Genomic DNA, 26,692 nt, shown 5'->3' with positions numbered 1-26,692 from the left:
AGACTCACAGATATAGAGAACGAACTAGTGGTTACCAGTGGGGAGTGGAAAATGGAGGAGGGGCAAGATAGGGATAGGGAATTAAGAGGTGCAAACTGCTCTGTATAAAATAAGCTATAAGGATATATTGTACACCACATGGAATATTTTACAATAACTATAAATGTAGTATAATCTATAAAAATATTGAATCACTGAAACTTCAATAATATTATAAATCAACTATACCTCAATTAAAAACAGGAAAGACAAGACAACATATCAAATACTGTGGGATACAACAAAAGCAGTTCTGAGAGGAACATACATGCTTAATATAACATATATATTACAAAATTAGAAGGATCTCAAATAATAAGCTAACTTTACACCTCAAGGAACTAGAAAAATAAGAACAAATTAAGCCTCAGGTTATCAGAAGGAAGGAAATGGTAAAGATCAGAACAGAAATAAATGAAATAGAGACTAGAAAAATAATAAAAAGGATCAATGTAACTTAGATCTGGTTATTCAAAAAGATAAGAAAAACTGACCAACCTTTAGCTAGACTAAGAAAAAAAGAGAGAAGACTCAAATAAGTAAAATTTGAAATGAAAGATAAGATGTTACAACTGAAATTACAGAAATACATAGAATCTATGAGGCTACTATGAACAATTATATGCCAACAAATTACATAACCTAGAAGAAATGGATACATTTCTAGAAACACATAACCTATCAGCTCTGAATCAGGAAGAAATAGAAAATCTGAACAGACCAATATTAGTATAGAGATTGAATCAGTAATCAAAAACTCCAGAGCCAGACATCTCACTGGAGAATTCTTCCAAATGTTCAGAAAACAACACCAATTCTCCTCAAACTCTTCCAAAATATCCAAGAGGAGAGAACAGTTCCAAACTCATTCTACAAGCCCATCATTACTTTGAATCCAAAGCCAGATAAGGATGGCACAAAAAAAGAAAATTATACGTTAATATCCCTGATGATTATAGATGCAAAAATTTTCAACAGAAGATTAGCAAACGAAATTCAAGAACACATTAAAAAGATAATACACCATTACCAAGTGGGATTTATTTCTGGGATGCAAGGATAGTTCAAAATACACAAACCAATAAATGTTATTACACACATCATATCAATAAAATAAAAGATAAAAATCGCATGATCATCTCAATAAATGCAGAAAAAGCATTTGACAAAATACAACATCCTTTCATGATAAAAACTCTTAACAGACTGGATGTGGAAGGAACATACCTCAACAAAATAAAGGTCATATGCGGTAGACCCACAGCTAACATTATATTTAATGGAGAGAAATTGAAAATGTAAGATCTGGAACAAAGAATGATGCCTACTCTTACCATTCCTATCCAATATAGTAATGGAAGTCCTAGCTAGAGCAAATTAGGCAAGACAAAGAAATGAAAGACATTCAGATCAGAAAGGAAGATTTAAAGTTTCCATTATTTGTTGATAATATGTTCTTAAATAGAGAAAATCCCAAAGAATCAGTCAAAAAATATTTGAAATAATAATTTCAGTAAAGTGGCAGGATACAAAATTATCATACAGAAATCAATTGCATTTCTTTACACTAATGATGAAGTATCTTAGAAAGAAATAAAGAAACTCATCCCATTCACAATACCATCAAAAAAAACCCACAAACTATTTAGGAATAAATTTAACCAAGTAGGTGAAAGATATGTACAGTGAAAACTACAATACTTTGCTGAAAGACATCAAAGAAGACACAAACAAATGAAAAGACATCCACATTCATAGATTGGAAGAATTAATATTGTTAAAATGGCCATACTATCCAAAGCAATATACAGATTCAATGCAATCCCCATCAAAATAACAAATGCATTCTTCACTGAAATAGAAGAAGCTATCTGAAAATTTGTGTAGAACCAAGAAAGACCCTGAATAGTCAAACCAATCCTGAGAAGAAAAGAACAAAGCTGGAAATATCACACTTCCAGATTTCAAACTATACCACAAAGCCATAGTAATAAAAACAGTATGGTACTGGCACAAAAATGGACATGTCAACAAATGGAACAGAATAGAGAGCCAGAATTAAACCCCAGCATATACAGTCAACTAACATTCAACAAGGGAGCCAAGAATACCCAACGGAGAAAGGATAGTTTTTTCAACAAATAGTGCTGGGAAAACTGGAGAAACACATGCCAAAAGATGATATTGGGCCCTGTCTCACACCATCCACGAAAATTAACTTGAAATGGATCAAAGACTTAAACATAAGACGTGATACTGTAAAACTCCTAGAAGAAAACGTAGGGAGGAAGCTCATTGATATTGGTTCCGGCAATAATTTTTCAGCATAATGCCAAAAGTACAAACAGTAAAAAAAAAGAAATCAACAAAAAGGACTACATCAAACTCAAAAGCTTTTTCCCAGCAAAAGAAACAATTAACAAAATGAAAAGACAACCCACAGAATGGGAGAAAAGTTTTTAAACCTCATATCAGATAAGGGGTTAATATCCAAAGTATATAAAGAACTCAGTCAACTCAATAACAACAATAACAAAAAAAATTGATTTTTAAAAATGGGCAAAAGAACTAAATAGACGTTTCTCCAAAGAGTATATCAAAATGGCCAACAGATACATGAAAAAATGCTCATCATCACTAATTATCAGGGAAATGCAAATCAAAACAACAATGAGATATCACCTCCCACTGTTATAATGACTCTTCTTGACGAAGACAAGAGATAACAGTTGCTAGGAAGGATGTGGTGAAAAGGGAACCTTTATACACTATTGGTGGGAATGTAAATTGGACACAGAATAGATTTTCATAGCATAGTGGGGTGGATAGAACAATAGATATGTGTACAGAATATTATAGATACTTGGTGAAAAGGCTTCTATGGCAGTTTCAGGGTTTGAAGAAGCTTATTAGAGGAAATGCTACCCAAATTACTTTAAACATATGCATGAGTTAGAAAAAAGTGTGAGAAAGGGAGTTATCCAGGTAGAAAGGAGAGCTTGAGCAAAGTTTCAAATGGAAAAATATAGCCTAGTCCATGCCAGGATCTATAACAAGTTCAGTGCAGGAACATAGAGCCCAAGATAAGGTGGTGAGAGACCAAACTGGAGACAGGGCAAAGACGAGGAGCAAGAGGGCCTGACTACTGTGGAGTCTTGTGACCTTGAGGAGCCTCCACTGTGTTTTAATCAAAGGACGATTTGCTACAGTCTAAGAGATAGGGGACAGACCAGCAAACCATAGAGTCATAGAAGCCAATGGAATCTAGAGGAAAACATAGGAAGAACACTCATTGACATAAATCACAGCAAGATCTTTTTTGACTCACCTCCCAGAGTAGTGGAAAGAAAAACAAAAATAAACAAATGGGACCTAATAAAACTTAAATGCTTTTGCACAGCAAAGGAAACTATAAACAAGATGAAAAGACAATGCTCAAAATAGGAGAAAATATTTGCAAACAGGTCAACAGACAAAGGATTAATCTCCAAAATATACAAAGAGCTCAGGCAGCTCAATATTAAAAAAACAAACAACTCAATCCAAAAATGGGCAGAAGACCTAAATAGACATTTCTCCAAAGAAGACACACAGATGACCAAGAAGCACATGAAAAGCTGTTCAACATCACTAATTATTAGAGAAATGCAAATCAAAACTACAATGAGGTATCACCTCACACCAGTTAGAATGGGCATCATCAGAAAATCTACAAACAACAAATGCTGGCGGGGGTGTGGAGGAAAGGAAACCCTCTTGCACTGTTGGTCGGAATGTAAATTGATACAGCCACTATGGAGAACAGTATGGAGGTTCCTTAAAAAACTAAAAATAGAATTACCATATGATCTAGCAATCCCACTACTGGGCATGTACCCACAGGAAACCATAATTCAAAAAGACACATGCGGGCTTCCCTGGTGGCGCAGTGGTTGAGAGTCCGCCTGCCAATGCAGGGGACACGGGTTCGTGCCCCGGTCCAGGAAGATCCCACATGCTGCAGAGCGGCTAGGCCTGTGAGCCATGGCCGCTGAGCCTGCGCGTCCCGAGCCTGTGCTCCGCAACGGGAGAGGCCACAACAATGAGAGGCCCGCATACCGCAAAAAAAAAAAAAAAAAAAAAAAAAAAGACACATGCACCCCAATGTTCATTGCAGCACTATTTACAATAGCCAGGTCATGGAAGCAACCTAAATGCCCATCGACAAACGAATGGATAAAGAAGATGTGATACATATATACAATGGATTATTACTCAGCCATAAAAAGGAACAAAATTAGGTCATTTGTAGAGACATGGATGGATCTAGAGACTGTCATACAGAGTGAAGTCAGTCAGAAAGAGAAAAACAAATATCGTATATTAATGCATATATGTGGGACCTAGAAAAATGGTACAGATAAACCGGTTTGCAGGGCAGAAATAGAGACATAGATGTAGAGAACAAACGTATGGACACCAAGGGGGGAAAACCGCGGTAGGGTGGGGATGGTAGTGTGCTGAATTGGGCGATTGGGTTTGACATGTATACACTAATAGGTATAAAATAGATAACTAATAAGAACCTGCTGTATAAAAAAATAAAATAAAATTCAAAAAAATAAAAATGATTGCTAGCAAAAGGAAAAGAAGCCAATGGAATCAATTTTAAAAAGAAAGTGTAAAAAATTAATAAACAGAAACCTCAATTAAACAGAGTTGAGAGACCAGAAGGAGAAGTTCTCACACCCTGCTAGGAGAGCAGAGCCTAACAGGAAAAAGACAGATTCCTCTTCTTTCCTGGCAAGGACTCAGCCAATGAAAGACCATGACACTTTGTTTACCATAGCCCTCCCAACTTCCTTTTCCCCTCTGTAAAAGTGTTCTCCCTCCCTTGTCATGCATGTGTCTTGCCCATAATTGCAGATCCAGAATTGCAATTCTATGCTGATTCCAAATAAACCCATCTTTGCTGGAAAAGTACCTGGCAGTCTGTTTGTTTCAGGTCAACAAAAGGAAACATCAACATAGCCACATGTAGCCTGGTTTAACAGTAAAGTAAGAATTGAATGATGTCCATTAGATTTGGCAATTAAGATAATCACTGCTGACTTTGAGGAAATTTGCAGAAGATTCATGGGCTGGAGGCCGGGATCAGTAGGCTGATAAGTGAATGGGGGGTGATGAAGTAGAGTCAGAGGTTCAAGATTCTACTATCTAGAAGTTTTGTTCAAAGAGGAAAGAGATTGTACACCAGCCACAGAGCAATGCAGAGTCAAAGGAGAGGTCTCTGAATGGGAGAGATTTATGTTTATTTCTCAAATGAAGAAGCCAGAGAGGGAGAAGTTGAAGATATTTTCAGGAAGGAATGACTAGTCAAATGCAGTTGCAGGGGGCCAAGGGAACAGCTTGGGGAGAAGGGGGGGATGCCTTATCCTCTGAATTAGAGGGAAGGGGATAAGGATGTGTGTGGCTATCAGGGTAGAACATTGAGGAGGACCATGACCAAGACCCCCAATTTTGTGAATGAAGGAAAAAACAAATTTCTCTGGAGTGGGGCAACATTTAGAATAATTACAAAAGGTACAAGAGGTAGAACTGACCCAACGCAAGGATAGGGATTGGCAGATGGTATTGAGAGCCCTGAATGCATTTGTGTTTTCTCCAGTCTGCACAAGCTTGAGATGCCTTTTTCCAGTTGTCCTCTGCTTTATAGCTATAGAAATACACCGAAGGTATTACAGCACTGACCTAGGATTTAGATTTTGCCAAGAGCTAAAGGAAGGGAGAGGGGCAACTGTCCTTCATGTGATCAGAACTGATATTAGGCTTGTCAGGGAAAGGAGATCAGGAGGAGCTGATGGACCAGGAAAAAGTAGAGGGACCTTGGATCTGGGGCCCACACAGGTGAAAGAGCAGGTACAAATAAAAGAGCAGAGGAACCTGAAGGACAGGAAGCTGGGGTCAGATATAAAGAGGAGACCTTTGGAGGTGCAATTATTATGAAACATATATTTTGAATAATATATCATTAGTCCAAATAATGAATTGGTCCAGAATTAGGGGAAGATTTGTATGAATAAAAAAAAGGTCTACAAATTACAGGGCTACAGAGAGATAGAGCAATTTGAGACTTGTCTTTAACGTGGGAAATTTTATTGTTTTTTTTGTTTTGTTTTTAACATGAGAACTAAGTTACAGTTCTGAAAGAAACATTGTGTTTTAGGGGGTGGGGGGCAGTGGCTGGCCCCCCATCCTAAATCAAGTGGACAGCACAATCTGGTGGAAAATACACAGCAGGACTTTAAGAGAAGCTATGGCCTTAGGGAAGAGTTCAGATTTAGTCAAAGTAAAAGGTTAAGAATTCACAATATAGGCTTACATATAAGCCTATAGGGGAAACAGCCTGATGGAGGATTCTAGGGCCCCAGAGTAGTGGGTGTCTTGGTAAGGAGAGACAAAGACAGTTTGGAAATAAGAGTGTGGGAAAGCTAGGATAACTAGAGCAAAATCTCATTGGGGGTGACACTTACCAAAGAAGAGAGGTTTGAGAAGCATTTGGGGACAAAGGGGTGCTCAAGGATCCTAACTGGAATTCTGTTGGAAAGTTGATTCTCCTTGCACATATGAACTGAGACCCAGGTAGAGTTGGAGGTGTAGTGAGGGTGACATGTGATGGTGGTCAGTCTGTCTGTGCCCTCTGCTCACACAACCTGAGACCCTGGTGGTAGGAGACCTCATTTTAGGCTGGACAGGACCAGTAAAACACCATTTCTCAATGTCCTAGCCCAGGAGACTGGCATTTTTTCAACATATCCTACAAGGTTATTTATATTACAGAAAAAAGTAATGATCAAGTTAACACCAGTGTTCTCTATAGTCTAGAAAATTTATTTCCCCAAACTAACTAATCTTCTTTATTTTATCTGTATGGATATTATTTCTACAGGACTTACTGGCCAGACTTGGATGGGAAAATTAGAGAAGCGTTAGTTTTGCGAAGCGTTAAAGTTCGACTCCTTATCAGCTTCTGGAAGGAAACTGACCCCCTCACATTTAACTTTATTTCATCTCTTAAAGCTATTTGCACTGAAATAGCCAACTGCAGTTTGAAAGTTGTAAGTATTATATTGACTGAGTTATTAAATTAAAAGTTTATTTCCTTCATACATCTGTGAAAGCTGTAAGCACACACATACACATGAACTTCCAGTCAGAACCAGGGCAACAATCTTTGATAGTGAAAAATACCTCAAAAGGTAGGTTAACTAATTTTTCAAAACAACCGTATCCCCCCAAAAAAGAGACTAGAACCGAAGTTTCCTGGTGCCAGAATAACCCTCTTTATATACACTTTCAGTTGCATCCTGTCCATTTTGTTTGAACTTCCTCCTTCACCTACTATTCTTATTTGTGAGACTGTGACCAACAGAGCATTGGAACATGCACCAGCACAGACTCCCCCAGCCCTAAAGCTCCCCTAGCCTGGGTTTCTGTACTTGTTCCAGGTCCCTTGGGCTGCACCCTAATCCGTGTCTGCATACGTCGAGGGAGGCAAGGTTGAGGATTCGTACTACCCTAGACGTTCTAACTCTCTAGCTCGCCTTTGAATCTCCTCTGGTCCTCACATGGAACATCCTCTTCCTCCCCTCAGGGCCCTTGTACATGCGCTTTCCTCTCCTGCAACAGTTTCCTCCATGCATTACCTGACTAAAGCCCACTAATCCTTTAGGTCTCAGCTTCCCCCAACCTCCGCTGCAGTCATTCAACAAATGTACACTGAGACCTGACTCTGCTCTGTGCCAGGCTCTCTTCTAGGTGATAAAATTGTGCTCCATGAAGCATTCAGGGACCCAGGATGACAGGGGCTCCACTGTCAACTTTGACACATGGCTTCCAAGATGGCCTTGAGCCTCAATATCCCAAGGCCAATCAGAAGAAGAGAGAGTGGAGGAGTGCACAGGAGGCATTTATGAGTTAGGCCTAGAGGTGGGGAATATCCCTGTAGCCTTCATTCTCTGGAAGACAGCCCCTCTGTGCTCAGCAAGGGCCCAGATGTCAAAGCACCAGAATACAGAAAGTAAAAAGACGTGTTTAATACAAGCAGAGGCCGAGAGGAGAATATCTGGGGCCTGTGACACGTGATGCATTTGCTCCTATCTCTTCTCTTAACTTCCCTTCAGAACAACTCAGTGGTCTCCACCCACCCACTGTTTCCTGACCCCACAGCACACCTGCTACTAAGGCACTGTCAGTTGAAATCTGTGTCATGAAATATTACGGGCTCTCATTGAAAACTTACAAGAAATTACAAGGAAAGTAGAATCCATCATTTTAACCTCTACAGTATTTACTCAGCTTCATTTTTTCAAACACTCATGGTCACATTACTCGAATAAACCAAACATTAATAGTTCACTGTTGGACATTTTATAAAACAGAGACTCCAATCTTCATTTAAGCCAGGCCATGCATTTCTAAGCATCAAGATAAGCCTTGAGGAGAAGGAAGCTTATGGCCCCGACATCTAGACCACAGATGGATGAAAAGCTTTTCCAAGAAGAGTGGGAGTTGGAATCTTGCATATAGCATGTCTTCAGGAGCCTGGGAGCACTGATAAAGCAGATAGCCTGGTAATCTCTGTTGTTAGAGGAATAGGCACATTCCCCCTGGCTTTGTGGGTTTGTATCCATGAGGAGGCTCGTGGAAAGAGACTGCACTCACCAAGTTTTCCTAGTTAACTGAGGTTTTTAAAAAATAAATTAACAAGTCACTTTTGAAATATCTTTGCTGTCACCTGCAGCACGTTAGGCGTCTAATAGTATGTCAGTGAATACAATATGGTTTCTGCTGTTGTCTTAGTCTCCCAGAAAAAGCTCTTTTCCCTCTTTAGGGTCATCTTCAACTTGCTAGAGAAAGTGGGTTCTCAGTAAAGCCTCAAGCTGTGATGCCATCACTGACTTAAATTAGGATGTATAATTTATTCTTTTTCAAATTTGTCTTGATTCTGCAATAATATCTTCCTCAAAAGGAAATAGCAAGTGTGTAGACAGGTATGGTGATAGAATGTTCAAGCAAGATGACTGCTGGCTGTTATCAGTATTCGTGTGACCTCACAAGTATAAAACCACAACTTAAGAGCATTCACAGGTTATTAAGTCCACTTGAAGAGTCCACAAAGGCTCTATGCGAACCCATCAAACTTGACACAGATTTTGCAGAAGGTAGGAACTGAGGAAATAAGGTGATCCAGTCTGCATTGCCTATAATCATGGAAATATGGCAATGGGAGAACACTCCTCTGGGATGTACAATAGACAGTTCTTAGGTGGTAGATTTTGGCCTGTGTACCATTGATCTCAAGGGTTCTACAAAAAAAAAAAAAAAAAAATCAGAATAGAATTTTCAGGGCTGGAAGAGACCTTAGTGATCACTTGGTTTATCACTCCTTTCTCAACCTGGAGGGGAAGGAAAAACCAACTCTCATTATTTCCCCAAACTAAACTTGAACACTTACTGTTTTAAAACTGTAAATGATATCTCCATTTCTAGGTATCATCCTACTTTTCTCACTGCCTCTTCTTTCCTTCAATCACACATGATTCTACAGATGTAAGACATTCTGGAAATATTCCATGCAGTTTTGAAAATTTTCCACGTTTTTCAATGTGGAGGAGACCTGAGGTCTTCACCTTTGATGGTGTCTTCCTGTGAACTCAGTCACAGTTTAAGCCTCATCTGAGCACTTGCCAATTTCAGCAGATTCCTGAAGCCACTCCTGATGTCACCTACCTCTCTTAGCTCCCACATCCCCATTCCAGGTGAACTGGAATGCTGCTTTTTGGATCACATTAAAGTTGAAATTCGGGAGTTATGGTTTGAAGTTGTGATTTTTTTTGAGTTGCTTATTAAAAGAGCTTGTAGACCTAGGTGTTTAGATAGAAATATTTGTTCTTTTGGCAAAATCTTTTTTTGACATTTGCAAATCCCCAATTAATTCAGCTGGTCATTGACATGGGCCTGCTGCTTCTTATAATATATGCCACATGTGGGAATTCAGTTCGTTGGCATGCTTGACAGAAAGCACCCTGAGGCATACTTAAAATGCCAGCACACTCTGATGAATAAGACAAAAGAATTAGACAACTTCTGGCCCTTTCCCCGTTAAAAGAATGAATTTTATGTTTACTTTATAGTTTAAAAGTGTCAATTATAGACCTAGGTGAGCATGATAATTTTCTCTCTTGTTGCCTATATGGATTTGAGAACAAAAATAGCTTCATCTATATGAAGTAACAAGATTGTGGTTTTAATAACTCAGTATGAGGTCTATTGTTGATACTTGAATGAAAAACCCTTTTGTGTTTGAACAAAACCAAAAATGTTCTCTATATTCACCTGCTTTATTTATTTATTTATTGTCTTACAGAAATTTTTTGATCTGGAAAGAGAGAACGCTTGTGTTACAAAAGAACAAAAGAATCACACCTTCCCTAGATTAAATCGCAACAAGTACATGGTGACGGATGGCGCAGCTTATATTGGTAGGTGTCAGAGCTGTAAGGCTCCTTAGGGGATCATGCAAGTTAGTGGTGATCTAGCTGTACTCTTCTGTACCCCATGGTGAGGAAGCTCCTGCCAGTGAGTGGGAGACCTTGAAGTCAGGAAACAGGAGGGTGAGGGCAAAGAGCTCCTTAACAGAGCATCTCATCTGTGGCTTGGTTCATATGCTAGGAGACCATATGTGATGTCTTTTTGTAAATGTTTTGCAGAAATTCCATGGTCCATTTGTCTCATTTTATAGGTGAGGAGTTGGATGGCTCATGAAAGGCCAGTCCTGGCACTTAAATGAACCCAGTGCTCATTTCCTACCCACTGTACCACTGTCATGAGTAATGGGGAGGCAGACATCATTGAAATTCGATGCCCAAACAAACACTACCTGTGCAATAATCCTACCTCTGCCATTTTAAAAATATCTAACTTTGGGCAATTTACTTAAGCTCTCTAAAAACCTCAGTTCTCTCATCTGTAAAATGGAGTTAATAATAGTTTCTACTTCATAGGGTAAAGTTTAATTGGGATAATATGTACAAAGCACCTTGCACAATGAAAGCTCCTAACACATAGATAATACTAGATTCATGTTAGCTATTATTATTAAGGCAATAAAGCTCCAGATACAGAAACAATATGTATTGGTATATTTCTTACTAACGGATTAAATCTATTCTACTTTCCCATGGTGTGCATGAATCCAGAGTAACCCCTTTACTAGTACTGTCACAGGCAGAGTGGAAGTTATTATCTATAAAATGAAAGTGCATAGATCACAAAACAGCAGGATGGTTATTACACTGTACAAATGAAGTAGCAATCTCAAAGCAGAAAAGAAAAATGTGTCTGGGATGAAGGAATATGGAATCTGCACTATTTTTTCCAAATTCAGTGAGTAAAAAAATATGCCATTTTAACTTTGTAAAGCACTTTATCTTATTTGATTCTCTTAGCAACATTGTCAATAGGGAAGGCAGCTTTAATCACCTGCAATTTAGAAATAAGGAAATTGGGCCATAAGATATGAAATGAATTAAACACTTACTACCTCCTCTCTCAGCGTGGAGATGTTCTGTTTCTTCCCATTTTGAATAGTTGTGTGTCTTATTAGTAGAATAATAAGAATAATAGAATAGGGTATTGAAATTTTTTAAAATGTGTATCATTCCAGTTCTAGAATATGACAATATTATTTTATTCATGTTGTCCCTCTCAGTGACCCAATAGGCGATCATTTAGGTTTTCTCATGTTCATCAATGCACGGAGAATAGAATGAAATGAGCTTCTTTTTAAACAAGTGGCAAAAGCAAACTCAAAGTTGTTTAGTCAAAAATGGGAACTTTTGCTTCAATATTGGGAAAAATAGGGGTGGATTAAGTTTTGGGCACAGTGGGATTTAAGGACTCAAATCTGAATATTCTACCTGCAGGGTTTACTTAAAGTAAGTTGTTAGGTGCACATTCAGCAGTGATATGTGCTTATATCCAAATGTTCTTTATAATGAATTAAGTAAGTGTATTGGAGTCAGACAAACCTTTTTTTGATTTCAAGCTCTGAAACTTACAAGCTGGAAGATGGTAAAGTCACACAATCTCTCTGAGCCTCTGAGGAGCCTCTGTTTCCTTATCTTTAAAATAGGGATAACAGCACCCATCCTTTGGTGGTGGTATAAGGATTAAATGAGATAATATATGAGAAGCTCCCAACACTGTCACTGATCTCTCTGCCAGATTCCTACTAAATATTGATTCCTGACTCTCTCCCTTCTTCTTTCCCTGTAATGCATTTTTTAAAATAGACTTTTGTTTAAAAAACAGTTTTAAGTTCACAGCAAAACTGCAGAAGGCACAGGGATTTCCTATATACCCCCCAACCCCACATGTGCACAGCCTCCCACATTACCAACATCCTTCACCAGAGTGGTACATTTGTCACAACTGATGAACTTACATTGACACATGATTATCACCCAATATCCATTGTTTACATTAGGGTTCTCTCTTTGTGTTGGATTTGGGCAAATGTATGAAGACATGTATCTGCTATTGTAGTATCATGTAGAGTAGTTTCACTGCCCTAAAAATCCTCTGTGCTCCACCTATTTATCCCTCCCCCTACCCTGGCAACCACTGATTTCTTTTTTAACTAACTCCGCAGTGTTGTCTTTTTCAAAATATATGGCTGGAATTATATAGTGTGTAGACTTTTACAATTGGCTTCTTTCACTTAGTAATATGCATTTAAGGTTCTTCCATGTCTTTTCATGGCTTGGTAGCTCATTTCTTTTTAGTGCTTAATAATATTCCATTGTCTGGAATATTATTTATCGATTCACACTTTATCCATTCATCTATTGAAGGGCACCTTGGTTGCTCCAAGTTTTGACAATTATGAATAAAGCTGCTATAAACATCCATGTGCATATTTTTGTGGGACATAAGTTTTCAACTCCACTGGGTAAATACCATGGAGCATGATTACTGAATCATATGGTAAGAGTACGTTTAGTTTTATGAGAGACTGCAATATTGTCTGCCAAAGTGGACGTACCATTTTGCATTCCCACCAACGAGTGAGAGTTCCTGTTGCTCCACATCCTCACCAACCTTTGGTGTTGTCAGTGCTCTGAATTTTGGCCATTCTAATAGCTGTGTATGACACACATCTCATTGTTTCAGTTTTCATTTCCCTTTGACATATGATGTGGAGCATCTTTTCGTATGTGTATTTGCCATCTATCTTCTTAGGTGAGGTGTCTATTAAGGGCTTTGGCTCATTTTTTAAACAGATTTTTAATTTTCTTACTGTTCATTTTTAAGAGTTCTTTGTATATTGTGGATAACAGTCTTTTATCAGATATGTCTTTTGCAAATATTTTCTCCCAGCCTGTGGTTTATCTTTGCATTCTCTTTCATTCTCTTTCACAGAGCAGAAAATTTTAATTTTAATGAAGTCCAACTTATCAATTATTTCTTTCATGGATCATGCCTTTGGTGTTGTATCTAAAAAGTTATCACCAAAACCAAGGTCAGCCAGGTTTTCTCCTATGTTATCTTCTAGGAGTTTTGTAGTTGTGCATTTTACATTTAGGTATGATCACATTTTGAGTTACATTTTGTGAAGGGTGTAAGGTCTGTGTCTAGCTTCTTTTTCTTTTGCATGTAGATGCCTAGTTCTTCTAGCATTGCTTGTTGAAAGGACTGTCTTTGCTCCATTGTATCGCCTTTGCTCCTTTGTCATGATCAATTGACTATATTTATGTGGGTCTATTTCTGGGTTCTTTATTACAATACATTTTTAAATGAGTACATTTTACACATAGCATTTTAGCAAAACATTAGTTCCCTAGAGTGAAGCATAGTTCTAATATAAAAATACTTAAAAAGCATAAAGAGGGAAAATTCATTGATAATTTAAATGATTATCAGCATATTCTGGAAATCTCTTAAGAAGTCACTCAGATACCTGCTGAGAATGCTGAATAAAGAAAAATCCACACTAGACCTTGCATGGAAATATAGTTCCATTAAATGTTCACAAGACTTACAGAAGAATCCTCAGACAGTATCATCTAATTTTGATTTGAGTACATTTGAGTCAAGCTTGGCAAAGTTGTCTGAAAGGTGGTTTGGTTATTTATATATTATATCCAGTGAGTTCACCTACACCCTCACAGGGTGTTCCTGAGGGTAGCACTACAGCTCTCCTGGCATCTGGGGCCTAAATGTGCATTCTAGAAGCTGAAATGGCAGTCTCAAAAAGAGCTGGGTAAAACTGCTTCCCAATTGAAAAATGACTGAAACATATACATGATTTTGAGGTTTAGCCCAGCCATCAGGAAATAAAGGTAGGAAAACAATCACTCTGGTGTAGGAATGCCCTGTAGTCCTGTGAAAGATGCCTAGGGCTATGATTCCTGAGAACAGACTAATTAAAACTTTTGAAAATCAATAAAGATGGAGGATCTTGGCTCCATCCATTGTATCAAAGGAAAGAAGCTGAATTTCACAGAATGAGACTTCATAATCTTGTCACTTTTCTCCCATCATCATTCCCTCTCTCCATGCTTCCCCCAAAGGATATGTGTTTCCTTCAGAGAGTGAGGTCTGCAAATGAATGGAGCAGAGATCTCAGTGTGGCCTGATGCTCCAGCCCTCGGGACTGATGACGTCTAGGGCGAAGAGCACATTTAGCACAAAACGAGTACACCTTTAAGTGTGGGCTTCGGAGTCAGACCTGGCTTTGAACCTCAACTGTGGGACTTTTTCACTTCCACCTTGGACAAATTACTTAACATTTCTGAGCCTTAATTTCCTCATCAATACAGTGAAGTTAATATTTTCACCTCATAGGATTGCAGTGAATATTGAAGGAGATAATGTTATGATAGCTCATAAAAAATTACTGCCCTTGGTCTAATGCCTTGCACTTAATCATAAGATGAGATTTTAGTGTCTTATCAAGAAGTCCTTGAAAAGTGTGCTGTTTTCTGTTTATGGAATGAATAGAAGGTGCCGCCTACCAGCAGTTTCCAGAATAACTCTCAACCTGCAGTAGCTACAAATCCTCTGTTTAGAGGTTCAAGCTGGTGTTCACCTGGCACTGAGAATTTGCACAAAGCCGGAGCCTCTGAGCATGGCCACGTGTCTGAGAGCACATGGTTGGGAGCACAGCAACAGCAAAAGGAGTCTCTGTGCAGAGACTCTAACACAGTATTACAAACCATTTAGCAAGCAGTTTGCTAATTTATAGCAATAAAATTCAGTCAAAACTATGTCTATCATGAAGTCATTGGCAACATCATTGTAGTGTTTGTGTGGGTTGGGGTGAGATATAAAGAGAGAGAGAGGAGTTCCTTCTCTATGCTGATAATATTTGACTTAGAGGAATAAACTTAGGGAGTAAAACGAGGGGCAAGGGAACCACCTTCCAGTATTCCAGGCAGTGCTATATGGAAAAGGGAGTTGATATGTGCGGGGGTGCTCCAGAGAGTAGAGGAAGGCCAAAGAATGAGAGCTATAAAGGAACAGATATTAGCTTTCTCTACAGATGTCCCTTCTCCCAGCAGCTTCTCCCACAGGTGACTGCAGGGCCTTGGGTCGAGGATGCCCAGGGACCATGATCTCAGCATCTTTCAGCAAATATTCCTGCAGCATGCCTGAGGAGCCACTGAGGGAATGGAAAGTCAAGCTCTATGCTTAAAAGCCTTCGGTTCCCTTATGGAACCAGCTCTGAACCAAAGAGGATGGTGGTAATTTATTAGATAATTTTGTCAGTCTTGACATGGGTAAATTTTTATTAGAATGATTCTTCATTTATAGTATTGAAGATAGTTCATGGAGTCTACAGACCTGGGTTGACCATTGATTAGCCATGTGAAGCTGGGCAAATTTACTCACCTCTTTGAGCCTCACAGCCCTCTTCTGTCAAGTAAGCATAAATCCTACCAACCATATGAGATAATGTACACAAATAGAAAGCATAGTGCTTTGCTCATATTAGGCACTGACTAACTGATAGACTCCTCTGCCCTCTACATTCCTTATGTCCCGACCTCATTCCTGACTCTTCCCCTTCATGTTCTAAGATCCTCATCAGATCTTTTTTGTGCATAAATATGTTATATTCCCTGTGGAATTAGTTTCCTAATTGATAGGTTTCTGTGCCTTTCTTATTATTCAGTGAAATGCTCTCTTCCTGATACATCTAGTCAGAGTTAGAAATTGCTTTCTCCTGCCCTCATGGCATAGTATACATACATCTCTTGTACCATCTCATATGCCTTGTATTATACTTTTTGTGTTTTCCTCCTGGACTCCTCGAAGGCAGAGACTGTGATTTTAAGTTTTATATCATGGCCCCTAATATAGTACCTGGTAGACATTGTACACTGGGTAAATATGCATAAATGAAGACAAAGAAAAACAAAGAAATAAATGGTGCTATACCCTCCTGAGAGTACCTTTGCTGCCCTACTGGAAGTCTCTCCCCATTGGATACCAAAGACAAGAGATTCATCTGGGAGTTTTGGGTAGTCCAGTCCTTTTATCTACTCCCACTTTGAAAATGGACTACATGCAAGTCGCATAGACATGATTATCCCTTTCTGGGGTGGATCCCAGCCTTACTACCTATTATAGACCTCCCAAAATTAGTATGCTGAAGTCCTAACCCCAGTACCTCAGAATTTGACCTTATTTGGAGACAGGGTCTTTACAGGGGAAATCAAGTTAAGGTGAGGTCATTAGGCTGGTTTCTCATCCAGTTTGGTTGCTGTCCTTATAAAAAGGGGAAATTTGGACATAGAGATGTGTGTAGAGGGGATATGATGTGAAGAGACACAAGGAGGAGATGGCCATCTATAAGCCAAGGAGAGAGGTCTGGCACAGATCCTGCTTTCACAGCCCTCAGAAGGAACCAGTCTGCCAACATCTTGATCTTAGACTTTTAGCCTCCAGAACTGTGAGACAATACATTTCTGTTGTTTAAGCTCCCAGTCTGTTGTGCTTTGTGATGGCAGACCTAGCAAACTAATATACCACCTATACCAGCAGTCACTCTGGGGAGCCTGCTGTCACAGCAACTGCCCTGATTCCTAGGCTGAGAAGCCTGATCCTGGAACTGGGAATGACTTACCACCCAAGCAAGGAGTGTTTTGTGTGTTTAGTTAAAAACTGGTTCTCCTTCTCTGGCTTCAGCTTTTTCTTTGATGTGAAAGCTTCTGAGCATTATAATTAGAATCTCTCATTTGTACGTATGGATTACATGTTGTCTCTTTGAGAAGGTAGTAATTGTTCACAGGATTTTTAAGTGTATTCCTATATATTTTAAATGTTGCTGTATTTAGTGTGCCTTGTGAATGTCAATAAGAAATAACATTTACCAAAAAAGAACATCAGATTTCCTGTTTTGAGTTTCAAGTTGAGCAAAGCTGAAGAAAATGCCAAAATAATATGCAAATATTAATATGCCATATGTAAGCCTTCTTGGATTTCTTTTTATGAGCTGTCAACACAATTCAGTCTCCCTGTCACTATTCCCGGGTATTTTTTTTAATAGAATCTGCTCTATATTTCTTTAAATGGAGAATATTCCCTGGTGGATCTTAACTCTTTACCATCATTTCCTTTGTCTTTTGCAGGAAATTTTGACTGGGTAGGGAATGATTTTACCCAGAATGCTGGCACAGGCCTTGTTATCAACCAAGCAGATGTGAGAAACAACACAAGCATCATTAAGCAACTTAAGGATGTATTTGAAAGAGACTGGTACTCGCCCTACGCCAGAACCTTGCAGCCCACCAAGCAGCCGAACTGCTCAAGCCTCTTCAAACTCAGACCCTCCTCAAATAAAACTGTCACCTACAACGCAAGTGGAAAGGACCCCTAGAGTGTATAGTCTGAATGAACAAACTTACAAGACACCTTATATTTCACATTTATACAAAAAAGACTTGAGGAGAGAAAAATAATTTAATATGTCTTTTTTAGGGAAAAAGCACACAAAAAATATTCTCTGAATGACATGTAATATCTTATCTAACAATATCTTAGCCGCGTGTACACTAAATTTAAGACTTTTGTATTTGTTACTTCTGACAGGGAATGTCATTTTGGCTTGAAAGTTAGTTTTTACGTTTGCATACAAATTTTAAGACTTTGATGCCTCTTCCTTTCTAGTTTTAGAACTTTTTCTGCTGACCACCTGGTCAGTTCTTAAGAAGCTTAGCATGTGGTGAGCTCTTTTATACCATTCTGAGAACTGCTGACTTAGAGAGGAGAGTGAGGATTTTGCCCTAGAGAAGAGACTGATTGAACCAAATATTTTTCCTTGAAAACCATTTCCAAGACCTATATAGTCATGTAAGCATGAACAACTTACATCTCATGCCCATCTTCAACACAGTTGAAAAATACCCTTTTTGCCTCCTTCTGCATTTTTTCCAATACCATAGCTTTTATTTTCTATCACTTTCTCTTCTCACAAAATATTATATAGCACCCCTATATTCACCTAAACATTAGCTCCAAGTGCGATTGTATCTTTTATATGTATGAATTGTTCAGAATGGATGCAAAATGTAAAGAGCAGTCTTTAATTTTCACTTTCAACTGCACTTTCCCTACCGAATTGATATTTTAAAACCACAGCCAACAATGTGTATCCTTTCTCTCAAACTCAGAAAAATTATGTAGCCACCTGCTAATATCCAGCAAGCTATTAAGTCTGCATTATAAGAATAAAGTAGTTTTTCACATTTTTGTTTAGTTTATGGTGTTTATAAGTGGATTTTAATTTCTTTAGAATCCTTATGCAGTTAAGAGTATGCCAACAAGCATTTATACAGCTATTTAATATACCTTCTGCTATTTAATATACCAAATGCTTTTCAGAGAAATGCAATTTAAATACTGTGCTTAACATATTTTACTAAGAAACAAAAATATTGGATTATTGTTCTATGATGTCCTTGTGTGTTGTTGTTTTATATCTATACAATATATAACCCTATATTAATGGAGACTTGCTACACTAGAGATAGGCGTGGCCTCTTCAGAACCCAGAGCAGGTACCCTTCAGGACGTCTACTCGTAATGTTGCTCCTGACTCTCCCTGGTCTGGGAACAGAGTCCTGTACTTCTTGGCCTCAGGTTTCTACTGGTAATGTAGGGACAGTAATAATCACCTACCTCGAAAGATGTTGTCACAGTAGAAAATATTTATAACTTGTTTTGAAATCAAAAGAACCTATATAAATGCTAAACGTTATGAAGCATAATCTTTTTCTTAAAATAATGTTTGTGGTATCCTGATATAATCAATAACAGGTTCACCCAGAGAACCCACAAGGGAAAACAAATCCACAGCTTCCAACTGCAAATATGGGTGAACACAGCAATGCAAAAGCCCTGTTGGAGATCTGGATTGTCATCATTTTGATGGAACATTTTGTCAGGTCACTTTGGCATAAATAACATCATAAGAAAACTAGACCGTTTGCTTGGTGTTCTTCTTTAAGACTGGCATATACATGTGTTTTTAGAGCAAGAAAAAGCAATCTCAAATTTTTTTATATCTAGAGACTTGATTTCTAATATGCCAGAAAGAGTGATGTAGGAACCCACAAGTCTTGTCCAGTGGGTTTACTTGGTGGAAAATGGCTATTGTTGGTCATCTAGTGATAACATAACTTCCTTTCTTGTTGTTTTCAAGTGTTGCTTTACTGGATATCTAACCAGACTGTGAAGAGAGTTGGAAGAGAGATGTATTTTTTTTGAAATTTTGTTTATTTATTTTTATTTTTGGCTGTGTTGGGTCTTCGTTTCTGTGCGTGGGCTTTCTCTAGTTGCGGCGAGTGGGGGCCACTCTTCATCGCGGTGCACGGGCCTCTCACTATCGTGGCCTCTTTTGTTGTGGAGCGCAAGCTCCAGACGCGCAGGCTCAGCAGTTGTGGCTCATGGGCCCAGTTGCTCCGCGGCATGTGGGATCCTCCCAGACCAGGGCTCGAACCCGTGTTCCCTGCATTGGCAGGCAGATTCTCAGCCACTGCGCCACCAGGGAAGCCCCAAGAGATGTATTTTTAAGAGTAACATGTTTTTATGAATGACTAAGGGATTCTTAATGAAATTCTGCATCAGTAATGGCCGGCCCATAAGACTCTAAATATTTACCATATGCCCATCCTTGTTTGAGTAGGGAGTTATCCTGTCAGTCATCTCAGTAAAGGTAGTTTTAATGATGATTAAAGAGAGAAAGTAAGCAAAGAGTTGACATGGAGACAAACAAACGTAATAATTTCACTCCTGGGCAAGGAAAAGCAACTGGGCTGAATTTGAAAAGGACATCTAAAGATTGGAGAGTCAGTTGCTTCCTTGTTCATTCCCAAGTTGTCTCCAGTATTTGTCATAGCCATAGGACAAGCACAGGCTTGGTATAATGGCACCCCTTCACTGTTGCTATCTTTTGCATATGATAGGAGAAGAGAATTTTGTCCTTTATGAAATGACCATTATTGCCATTTCCCTCTGAGCCCCATCAAAAAGGTAGCTCCAGGAACTGTGTCCAGGATTTTCTGCCATGCACCACCAGCAGCAGAACCCTAACTGGCCAAGCAGGCCACCTCCTCAGGGTGGTCCAGTCAGCAGCAACCAGGCCCCTGTTTCCAGGAAGCAAAGTTAACCTTCAGTGGCAGCCAGGCAAACAGCCCCTGTTCAGAAAGTGTCATAAAAATGGGTTCATGTCTCCTAAGAGAAAATTTACTTCTGCAGAACTTTCTCATTGAGTGCTTTGTCTACCCCTCTATAAGTATTCTTCCTCTCTTTTATACTTTGTGCCTGTGCTAAATAGACTACCAACTTCCATCTTCTCCCACCAACAAACAACCCCGGAATTATTTCCCAAGAGGAAAAGAAAGCAAAACAAAAGCACTTTAATTCAAGACTATCTATCTGATAGATATCCATGTCAGAAATTATGAGGAGGTTGACTACTAACATCCATTTTTTTTCTCCATAAACATTCCAGGAATTATTTCCCAAGGGGGAAAAAAGGGAAGCAGCCACAATTTGAGACCATATTTTAGGTTTCTGTGCTGCTAGCATTAACCTAGTGCCTTTTTGGTTCTCAAGCATTGATTTAAAATAGTGATTCACTACATTAGAATACTTCTGTTTACTGTGGATCCAGTAGACCTTCTGATGGACCTTCCGGTTGAAAACTTGCATATGTGTCAATAGGTTCTATGCAGCCTTCTGTCCTCCCAAACCACACAACTTTGATCACTCCCAAATCAAATCATTGATACACACTGTCAAATATCAATACTGTTGACCTCCACTGCACTGCCACTGGCCACTAGTATAACTGATAATTGAATCACAGCTTATCAAACAACTGGAGAGGAAGTGGAACATTCTGGGTTCTATCCATGCTCTATAAATGCCACATTTTGAGTACCTGGAAATGATAGAAGCAAGGCACACTGAAAATGTCCCTACTGTCTCTAAAGCACTTTGTAAAGAGATGCTTCATGGACTTCCAAAGTCTGGTGGAACAGAATAAATCTAACGTCTTTAAAAAGTCAAAGCGCACTAAGTAAATGAAAGGGCTGTGGGAAAGCTTTGCGTCTGTGTAGCTCTGGGCACCACTTTTCCCATTTGGACTGTGTTTGTGCTGTTGTTTGCCTCATTTCTGATTGGGTTCTTGGTGAGATGGGTCTGATCATATTTTTGTTTGATCTTACCCCTTGAAAACTGTGTTTTCTTACTGCAGTTACTGGTTTGTTAAAAGTGCCTTGCTGAATCTGGAACTGACAGAAGCTCATTTCCCGCCAGCCTACAGCTATCCTCAAGTGACTTTGATTCATTCTGAGTTTTGTTTGTTTTTAGAAACTTTTATTGAGATAAAGTACAGGTGGAAAAACTAAAAAGACTATAAGAATTTCTTGATAAGATCAGACCCAGAGCCATCTGTCTCAGGAATTCTATCCCAGAATCTGCCTTTTTTTTTTCATATGTATACCACTTATATGAGTTTCTCTGTCCAAAAATCATTTCGTTAGCTTCAACATTTAAGGAATGTAAAAAGCTACCTTCACTCTCAGTAGAGCAGTTATCTTCTGTAATGAAAGATACTTTGCTAGGGGTTATTCAAACTCAGAGCCTTATAAACAGCCCCATATATTGTGGATGAATGTTTGATTCTTTGGTTTACTGTACTTATTCTCAATGAACTGGTGCAGGTTATTATAAGCCTTTTGAAGGAGAAATTATCATAATGTCCATTTGGCCTAAGGTAGATTGGATAAATTAATCCATATTCAGCATTTTTCCATTCACTGTGATTTAACATCTTTGCTTTTCTTTTTACATGTCAGTAACCAAATAGCAGTTTATTATTTTTATGTTATTGATTTAAATTCGTGGAAGCTTTTTAATAGTCCTGAAGTCAACCCCAGTTCATAGCCTACATTTCATATTTGAGAGACTTCCTGCCATTGGCTGAATTATAAAGATACTGTGTTTTACAGTGACTAGATAGGTACACTACAGAAGTTTCCTGAAATTGTAAAAAAATTTTCTTATTTTTGACCCATTATCAGTCTTGTACTTAGAGTTCTAAAAAAGGTTACTTATCACTTATGCTTCTTTTGGCAATTTTATGAAAAGAAAGATGAGATTTAATAGGCTATTTTGCATTTTCTTTTGTTATGTTCAACTACTAAACTACTAATTCTGTTACAAAAGAGACCTTGAATTTTTAATGCTTATGTAAATAGGATAAAGTTGTGCTGGACATATCTATATTATTAACTTAAAGATCCCTAAATAAATTGGTGTTTTTAAAGGGCTAAATTTAGGGACATCATTAAAATTCTTAAACCCTTTCATATAAGCAAATGCTCAATATTTTCAGAAGTAAATGTTATATGTTTTTTTCATTCTGTAAGATGAGGCATTTATGTTTCTCCTCAGCTTGATCTCAGAAACAAACGATCTCTCATCAGTACCCAGCTGTACTTTATGTACTGAATGATGTGAACACAGCTGACCTGGTGGTTACAGTCCCACCATTTTGTATATTTGCCCAAGAAGGCATCATTGTAACAGTATTCCTTTTTCTATTTTTTAAAAAGGAGTTTGTTCCAATAGGCACTGGTTTTGAATAAATAAATGATCTTTTTTAAAATGAAGAAATCATTGCAGTGACCAGGCTCTACACTTGGGCCCAGTGACAGAAAAGGCCTTTGTGGATGGAGTTCAGCTACCTCCTGTACTTACTTACCACACTATTCTTTCCAGGCACAAATCATAATCAGATACACCTGGTGTCTGCTCAGCAAACCCATATTGAATCTTGGGTTTAGAGGATACCTTGGAAGCCATCCAAACCAACTCCTCCTAGATGCAGACAATAAGGTCACCTTTTATATAGAAATTTTTAAATAATAAAATAGCTAACTAAAATCACCTATTTTTTACTATCACTATGCATCAGCAACTCTAAACAATGTCAGGACAAAATACTCCTCCTCCTTGAGGAAAAAAATATATTGGTCTAAATTCTAACAAACTGACTACATCTAGGGTGTACAGCTCCCACTGCCCTGCTCTTTGTATACTACTGTTATGAGTGACACTCTTTTCTCAATTTCTGGTAATGGGTAAAAAAGAAAAAAATTAATTGCCACAAATCCCAAGCAGAAACTGTGTTTATTCACTTATTCAACAAATCTTTAAAATCCTGTGTTACATTGCAAGTTCTGTGCTGAATGCTGGGCATCTCAAGATGAATAAGATAGTTCCTCTTCTCAGGTTTTAGGGGGAAAAAAAAGAAAAAATAGTAAAATGCTATATTTAAAACTTTAAGAATGTTTCCCTTCCTACAATAATCAAGTAGGTAGTACTGATCAATCCATCTGCATAAAACTAGAAAAGCTGGAAAAAATATTTGTTTGAATGCATAAGAGATATACCAAAGCAAGGAGGAAAATTGCATGGTCAGGAACTGAGAGAGAAATGCCTAGAAGTGAATCAATTTGCAGCCAGTTTTCCTCAGAGGCATTCTGCTGATTCCAAAAGCACAGATGCTGAGCAGAACTTTCAACAGGCTCAAGGGTTTAGAAATACAGTATTGGAAATCAGATCCACTAAGGAAGATGGGCCCTTAAAAGCCCCAGGTTTGGGGTTGGGACTCTAAAGGATAATACACAGGAGTAAGGATGAATTGGAAACAGAGAAGCTCTATCAGGTAGCTTCAAATCATTTTTCTCTCTGAATTCAGATGATTTGGGTTGTTGTTGCTCCTAGCTTAGCCACCTTCATTTTAAAAACAATGAAAGATATGAACCCATAAATTCAAGACTTTACAAATCCCGAGAAGGATAAATACAAAGAAAACCACTCCAAAGCACATTATAATAAAACACCTAAATACCAAGGACAATGAAATTAGACAGACTTTTTTTAAAAACAACATATTACATATAAAGAAATAACAATAAGAATGGTGGTTGCTTTCTCAACAGAAACAACAGAATCCAGAAAAGAGTGGAATAAACAATAAATTCAAAGTGCTGAAAGAGCTGTCAACCTAGAATTCTCTACACAGGAAAAAATGTTCTCAAAGAATGATGATTGAAATAATCTTCTGGCAATAAAAGTGAAGCTTTTGTCCCTCACCAAAGGAAACACTAAAGGATCTTCTTCATGCAGAAGGCAAATGAACCCAGAGGGAAGCTCAGAGATGCAAAACAACAATGAAAATTAACAGAAAGAGTTAATATGTGAGATCATCCCAACAAATTTGCACTCTATAAATAAATATTTTTTATAGCTTAATGTAAAAATAGTTGGATATAGAGAGAATTAAAACACATACCAACAATGAAATACAAGTTGGTGAGCAGTGGTAGGTGAGGAGTAATGTAGCTAAATGGTTCTAAGGGCCTTGTATTGTCCAGGAAAAATGAGAGTATTTATTTATCTTAGATTTTAGTAAGTCAAGAATGTATGTTATAATCTCTAGGGTTATCCTTAAATAAATAATAAAAGGATGTATAACCAATAAGCTAATGAGTGGGAGGGGAAATATTTGAAAAATAATTCACAAGAAAGCAATAGAGAGACAAAGAAGCACAGAACAGGCCAGACACATACAAAGCAATAATATGATGGTACATTAAAACAAAATTATACATAATCATTTTAATTTCCAATAGAATATACACCTATTCCATTTAAAACATAAAGATTTTCTAACTGAATTAAAATAAAACCCAAACTCTATGCTGCTTCAAGAAGACTTACCTTAAATATAAGGACACCAAGAACTTGAAAATTAAGAGATGGAAAAATAATGCATATGCAAATTCTATGTTAATATCAAATAAAGGATATATTAACTATTATTAAAGATAAAGAATGGTATTTCAGAGTTTTGAGCAGTTACATTTACAAGAAAGATATAAAATCTGTAATTTTAGTATAACCGCAACATAACCTCAAAATACATAAAGCAAAAATTGACAGAAATAAAAGGAGAACTGAACAAATCTACACTCACTGAGGGAAATTTTAAAATATTTCTTAGTAATTGATAGAACTAGGTAAAATACTAATAATGGTGGGGAAGATTTGGTAAGGTTTGGGAAGACTAACAAAGTTGGTCTAATGACATATATTACACATGGCAGCCAGTAAGTGGAGAACACATTCTTTTTATTATATTATTGAAATGTAGTTGATGTAAAATATTATGTTAGTTTCAGGTGCAATACATAGTGATTTAATATTTTCATACAGGAGATTGGTTCAAGATGGCAGAGTCGAAGGACATGTGCTCACTCCCTCTTGTGAGAGCACCGGCATCACAACTAACTGCTGAACAATCATCGACAGGAAGACACTGAAACTCACCAGAAAAGATACTCCACATACAAAGACAAAGGAGAAGCCACAATGAGATGGTAGGAGGGACACAATCACAATAAAGTCAAATCCCATACCCACTGGGTGGGTGACTCAGAAACTGGAGAACAACCTTACAACAGAAGTCCAGCCACTGGAGTGAAGGTTCTGAGCTCCAGCTCAGGCTTCCCAACCTGGGGTTCCGGCAATGGGAGGAGGACTTCCCAGAGAATCAGACTTTGAAGGCTAGTGGGATTTGATTGCAGGATTTCCACAGGACTGGGGGAAACAGAGACTCCATTCTTGGAGGGCACACACAAAGTAGTGTGTGCATCAGAACTGAAAGGGAAGGAGCAGTGACCCCCAGGGGATACTGTACCGGACCAACCTGCTAGTGTTGGAGGGTTTCCTGTAGAGGCAGGGGTTGGCTGTGGCTCACTGTGGGGACAAGGACACTGGAAGCAGAAGTTCTGGGAAGTACTCCTTGGCATGAGCCCTCCTGGAGTCCACCATTAGCCCCACCAAAGAGCTTGTAGCCTCCAGTGCTGTGTCGCCTCAGGCCAAACAACCAACAGGGAGGGAGCTCAGCCCCACCCATCAGCAGACAAGCAGATTAAAGTTTTACTGAACTCTGCCCATCAGAACAACATCCAGCTCTACCCACCACCAGTCCCTCCCATCAAGAAGCTTGCACAAGCCTCTTAGAGAG

General features: G+C 38.3%; 1 protein-coding gene across 1 annotated transcript in view; it reads left to right on the top strand.

Annotated features, from left to right (window-relative positions):
• PLD5 (phospholipase D family member 5) overlaps window positions 1–18,834 on the top strand; it is a 492,035-nt gene extending 473,201 nt beyond the window's left edge. The window contains exons 8-10 of the mRNA XM_065885834.1: window positions 6,968–7,136; window positions 10,448–10,562; window positions 17,718–18,834. Of these exons, the coding sequence (XP_065741906.1) occupies window positions 6,968–7,136; window positions 10,448–10,562; window positions 17,718–17,965 (532 nt within the window). The 3' untranslated portion in view covers window positions 17,966–18,834. The remainder of the gene's footprint in view (window positions 1–6,967; window positions 7,137–10,447; window positions 10,563–17,717) is intronic.
• Window positions 18,835–26,692: the final 7,858 nt, after the last annotated feature.

Source organism: Phocoena phocoena, chromosome 1 (assembly GCF_963924675.1).
Source record: "Phocoena phocoena chromosome 1, mPhoPho1.1, whole genome shotgun sequence".
Lineage (NCBI taxonomy): Eukaryota > Metazoa > Chordata > Mammalia > Artiodactyla > Phocoenidae > Phocoena > Phocoena phocoena.
This window is presented reverse-complemented; position numbering and strand designations above follow the sequence as displayed.